The sequence below is a fragment of the Oreochromis niloticus genome, linkage group LG6 (assembly GCF_001858045.2).
Source record: "Oreochromis niloticus isolate F11D_XX linkage group LG6, O_niloticus_UMD_NMBU, whole genome shotgun sequence".
In the NCBI taxonomy this organism is placed as follows: Eukaryota; Metazoa; Chordata; class Actinopteri; order Cichliformes; family Cichlidae; genus Oreochromis; species Oreochromis niloticus.
In genome coordinates, this window is record NC_031971.2 from 8668098 (window position 1) to 8674082 (window position 5985).

General features: G+C 39.9%; 1 protein-coding gene across 3 annotated transcripts; it reads right to left on the minus strand.

Annotated features, from left to right (window-relative positions):
* Positions 1-288: 288 nt before the first annotated feature.
* Positions 289-5083, minus strand: LOC109202569 (kallikrein-8-like). Of its 3 annotated transcripts, XM_019360326.2 has the most exons (7): positions 4988-5083; positions 3623-3803; positions 3271-3462; positions 1672-1724; positions 1254-1411; positions 988-1154; positions 289-569 (listed from the first exon to the last, which is right to left on the minus strand). In XM_019360326.2, exons 1-6 carry the CDS (start codon positions 5034-5036, stop codon positions 999-1001), a joined length of 789 nt encoding a protein of 262 aa, XP_019215871.1. In that variant the 5' UTR covers positions 5037-5083; the 3' UTR covers positions 289-569; positions 988-998. The 3 variants fall into 3 exon arrangements, with proteins under 3 accessions (XP_019215871.1, XP_019215872.1, XP_019215870.1); XM_019360327.2 differs by having other exon boundaries at positions 289-1154; positions 1254-1378; XM_019360325.2 differs by having other exon boundaries at positions 289-1154.
* Between the last annotated feature and the right edge of the window lie 902 nt (positions 5084-5985).

The following is a 5985-nucleotide window of genomic DNA, read 5'->3' on the forward strand; positions in this document are numbered from 1 at the left end:
TGGAGAGAAACTCTGCCATGCAGTGACATGCTGAGCAGACTGGTTTACAGCCACAAGAGAGACTCAGCGTTCACAGGTCATAAAATCTTCAGGGAGCAAAGCTCTCAGAGAAACTATAATGCAATACACAGATACAATACAGTCACTAAACTCCAAGTGAAATGTTAAACAGTAGGAGTGCATGGATAGCTTTTTGTACAGCTCTTTCTTCGTATCCTTTTTTCCCCCATTCTAAAGTCTCTTCAGAGGCTTTGCAATTTGTCAAACAGCAGCTGGTAAAAAGGCTTTTGCAGTGAGGCACGGAGCCTGTTCAAACCAGATTATGCTTGATTTGATGACTGCAGAGAACTTGGGGCTGACAGCTCAGATTAGGATCGGTTCTCCCTTGAAAAGGCATTAGTGTGTTCTGTCATGGCAGGATTTCTGTTCAATGTGCACAGACAGTTAGTTAGGGCACCAAAGACACCTTAACCTGAGGAATCATTACGTGACAGCCAAAGCATCTGAGCAGTCTTATTCCTTCATCTGAACCAAATTACTCAGATTCACAGACGTCGTGCACAGCAGACCTGCAATACAACAATGAATAACAGGAGTTACGCCTGCGTTTGACAGGTCAAAATGTCACAGGGAGCATTTCAGTTAAGTTTCATTCCCCTCCAGAAATCACTTCATGCATAATTAACAGGAACCTTTGAGTAATGAAAGCACTTAAATGAGCCTTTCCTTACCATATTCCACTTTGCCACCAAGTTTTAGGATGAGAAGGGTTTTATCTACTTCTATTGTGGTTTTTTTATATTGTTATTATTATTTCTGTTGTAATTTGTGTTTGTTTTTTGTTTGTTTTTTGTTCAGTTTTTCAGCTTTGTGGCATTTTTTTCTATTTCTATTGTGTTTTATTCAACTTCCGTTACGTTTTGCATGCTTTTGCAAAGCTAAACTCTAAAAGATTATTTATTTCAGCTTGTTTACAGTTATCCACACCTCACAGCTTTTTATGGGTTGATAGTTTTCCTGATCCAATCTGCATACTCAGGATCACAGAGGTCCATGAAGGCAGCCGGTGCTCTGCATACAAAGTCCGGATCTCCCACAAAAGAAGAGACCCCATAAATCCTGCCATTATGAACCACTCCTCCACCAGAGTCTCCCTGCAAGACAGAAATACAGTTTCCCAGTTTAATGAAATCTTTCTGTATTTTGAATGGTTAATAAATACAGCTGTGAGCTGAGGGATCATGCACACTCACTCGGCATATATCTTTCCCAGGACTTTGTCCACAGAACCAGTGTTGATAGCTCTTGACTCGGTGGACCTCGGGGAATTTTTTCTGTAAAATATCATTGAGCTCTGTACAGCTGACAACCTCAGTCTCTGCACAGTGAAGAGAGGGTGATTTACCAGGTTCTAGAAAAAAGGGACAAATTAGTTCAGCTTAAAGCACTTTTTTAAAAAATGATGCAGATTTGTATTTTATGCAGAAATGCAGCAGAAAGAAATAAAATGGTCTGAGCTCACAGGAAAAGCTTGTTTTTACTTTGAACACATTAGAAATGAAGCAAAATACAATTTCAGTACAAATATCTGCAACATCTCTTTACTAATAAAGTAACAGTTTGGGGGTTTGTTTTTTCTTAATACAACAAATTTGTTAAAAATCATCTTACTTCTTTTCTCATTAGCTAGTCCAGTGATGGCACCATAACCTGCGATCTCAACTCTGGAATGACACAAGAAGTGTTTGGACGCTTTTCTCTCCTTTTTTTTGTCAGTTACATACAAATACATATATACTGATTGTTTTGCACGTTAACTTTGAAATGTTGCCCTGAGGCCTGTACTATGAAGCAGGATCTCATCTCTTCAGGTAACTTCAGAGTTCTATATGAAGGATTTTGACTTCTTACCAGAGAAAATTGTAAGATTAACCCTGACCTGCTGTTATATTAGTTATGTCCTTTATATAGTTTTAGTCACCACTTTATCATCATGTGCCACACCTGGCTAGCATGCTTGCACTGTGCTTGCTCAACGCAGTGGGAAACCATTCAAGCTCACTGCAGCACATGCTACTTCCTGTTTTAAAGGGCCTTGTAGCAGCCCTTGTTACATGCGTGGGCACGGAGCATGAAGCAGAAAGCACAGCTTAAAAGAGAAGTTGATATACCCGGCGGCGTGACACTGACTGGTGTTTTACGTTTTCTCAAGCCAGCTAACACAAAGTAAGCCAAGCCTTGTTGAATTTTCTTTGTACTATATCCCTCTGGTTAGGTTCAAGCTTAGAGATCATTTGTCCAGAAAAGCAGCATCACCATTCCTGGAAGATCCCTTGAAACTTTCAACTTTAGACCCTCCTACTGTACTACATGGACAGTGGGAGGGGCTAAAATTCTTCAATAGCATTTTTTCATAGATATTTTTCAGTTTGCAGCCTATGTTTAAATTCTGTTGTTATATTAAGTTTTATTTTCTCTTACAGTAATAAACAGCAGAAAGTTTGTAGCTGACAGAATAAAAGCTGAAACTGTCTTTCAAACATTAATTAAATGAAATACTTGATTAATGATCCATCAGATTCTCCTGTGTAATGATAGGCCGTGATATCAGTCAGGATTTTTGCTGTTTTTCTTGCTTGTCTTCAAATGGGCTAGACTTTATTGATATAGATTTCATCCAGTCTTATTGAACAAAGGTTCTGAAGTTCTTGCACGTTCATATAGTGCTTTTACTACTAAGCTACCCTACAGCAATTTTCCACTCACACACACACACACACACACACACACACACACACACACACACACACACACACACACACACACACACACACAACACTGATTTTTCTGCAGCAGCTGTTACCTTCAGTCTGTATTATGCATTTAAACCCTTCATATTTTTCTAATATTACAGTTTTATCTTCCTTTTTAAAACCTGCATTGCCAGTATAGTTTAGCCACATCCATTAGGATTCAAAGCCCTGGTTAACTTGATAACCAGGGCTTTGAATTGATAAGCAGCTTCCTGTGAGTACTTATCCGGATTCCCACCGTTGTGTTAAGATAAAGGAAAGATATTCCACATATGGTGAACTCACTTCACAGCACAGAGCTCAGGTCAAGAAGAAACTTTAAGAAAAAAACTTCAAAGCAAGAAACTTAGAGTCGCGGGAATATAAATGTATCATTTCAATCTGAAACTGAAGTTAGCACGACGGGTCAGTATCTGTCAGAACACATGAAACTGAAGCAGAAACATCCACAACTCGCCTTTTAGGAGGTTCATCACAGTCAGGTAGTTTTATAGGTTGGACATCAGAGCTGCTAGGTAGCTGCAGCAGCATGATGTCATGAACTCTGCCTGTGCTGGTGTCTTTGTCTGTATAGATCTCAGCTTCTGCTGTTATCTGCACTTCTTGCTCCGGACCCCCTTGATGCACACTTAGATTTGCAAACATGATCCTGCATGTGCACAGCAAACATAAAACTTGATTACTGATGGTCACCATATTCTATTTCTCATCTTGTCTGAATGTATTTTACTTTTTACTGAATAGCAAAAACATGGCTACTAGACATTCCTTGGGTTCACAAGTTTTAGTTGCTGCTCTGATCTCCTCACCCTCCTGGCTTCAGACAGTGAGCTGCAGTCAGAATCCAGCGGTCACTGATCAAAGAGCCTCCACACAAGCTGGAAGGTCCATGTGGATAAACTGCTCTGAGCTGTACATGATACTGTCGCTCACATTCATCACCTCCAATGATTCTCTTTTGCAGAGCCACCTCTGTGTTCACCGTCACACCTGAAAGAGGAATCCCCCGCCCCACCAGGTCACTGCCAGTTTTTCTTTGTACCTGTAAAATGTCTGCTCTCAGACGTAAGGCAGAACCACGCAGTAAGCACCAGAGCCATTAAATATAGATACTGTAGCTGAACACTCACTGATACACAGAGAAAAGAGAAGAGGCACCACACATAGTGTTGCTGCCATTCACTCTCTAATGACTGCCTTTCAGTTTGAATATTGGACACTGCATAGTCACATAGTGTCATTATGAAGCTTTATCAGCTGCAAATGCAAAGCTCCACACATTTATGCAAAGTTACTTATCGTCTCTTTTTGCTTTTGGCTTTCATAAAATGACAGAAGGGAAATGAAGGTAAAATGTTTCTATAGAGAAAGTGCTTCAAAATAATAATCCACAAAAAATAAATACAAACATTAAAAGACTATAATAATATCCACTACCTAAAATCAAGCCTGTACAAATTAGTAGAGCTGCTCTTTAAAATGTTCAGACCGCAGAGATCAAATATAATATTAGTGCATTCCATAGATTAGGAGCCACAACCTTGAAGACACACTTAGTCTCTTTTCGTTTTCAGCCTAGAACGAGGAACCACCAGCAGGTTTCTGTCAGAAGACCTCAGTGACCTGCACCTTATAGATGGAAGCAAATGAAGTTTGATCTCAGCTTCATGCTCTTGTTCTGCTCGTGCACTCACTGATTTGAATTACATGTTCTACATGCTTCAGTGTATCTCACTGTCAGTTTGTCAGTTTGTGACATTAATTCAGAGGAATATGGTGTAAACCAATGATTTATAAACCTAAAACAGGCCATGATCACTAACCAATGCTAACTTTGAGACGCAATGCAGAACATATTGTGCCCTCTGTGTGGCTAATGGAGCTCTTAAGAGTAGAAGAGCAAAACAAAAGAAAAAAACACTTCACTCATGAGACTCCGACTGAGTGCTGACAGAGAGCGAGTGGGTTACCTCTGTGTGACTTCAAGCTGCAGAGGGTAAGGCTCTGACTGTGCTCTGCGTATATGTGCCGAACAGCAATTCTGAATACCCACCGTGCACAGTTTCTGAGAGGTTTGGCATAACTCGATGCATTTAATCATTTTCATATTATACAGACAGAATTATGCAGTAAGAACCAGCAGTTAAATATAGAAACTGATGTTGAATACTCACTGATACACAGAGGCAAGAGAAGAGGCACCAGACACAGTGTTCCTGCCATTCACCCTCTAACAACTGCCTTTCTGTCTGAATGGTGACCATTGTATAGTCACCGGTGTCATTATGAAGCCTTATCATCTGAAAAGCTGCAACGCTGCACACATTTATGCAAAGTTACTCATCAGCAGTTTTTGCTTTTGCCTTTCATAAAGTGGTTGGAGGGAAATGAAGCTGAGAAATGAAACTTTTACTATTGTGTAAACCGTTGATTTATTACCCTGAATATATATAGAAGATATACAGTATGAACTGACCATAAATGTACTTTGGTCAAGACCTGAATTAAGTTTCATCCAAAGGCTTGCGGCTCAAATTTGAGCCGGGCCTGAAAGCTTCAGCAGAAAGACGCTGAGGGTCCTGTCACTGTTGTTGATGTCTCTGTCCTGAAAGATCACAGACTGCCCTGTGATTTGTGGTGTTTCTTGTGGACTCGTAAAAGGATTTATTTATATGATATAGTCTTCACAGATATCAGATCTCAGGCCAGCGTGAAAGAATTGTGTTTCATCATATAATTACAGTTCCTGATAGTTGGACCAATCAAAGCCAAATGAACTGAAGCTGTTCTGGTGATGGCCCAACATCATCATCTGTACCTCAGCAAACTGTCTCTGTTCTCTGCACATAAACTAAAAATATGACTATATTGTCATGAAAATGTACTAAAGGAATTAACAGTGCCCTATGTCTCCATGTGACTATTATGTTATTTTACTATATTATTATATTATTTCAATGTCATTTTTATTTATACAGAAAAAGAATCACAACAACAGTTGTCTCAAGGCGCTTTACAAGGTAGACCTACAATAATACATACAGAGAAAAACCCAACAATCATATAACCCCCTATGAGCAAGCACTGTGGCGACAGTGGGAAGGAAAAACTCCCTTTTAACAGGAAGAAACCTCCAGCAGAACCAGGCTCAGGGAGGGGCGGGGCCATCTGC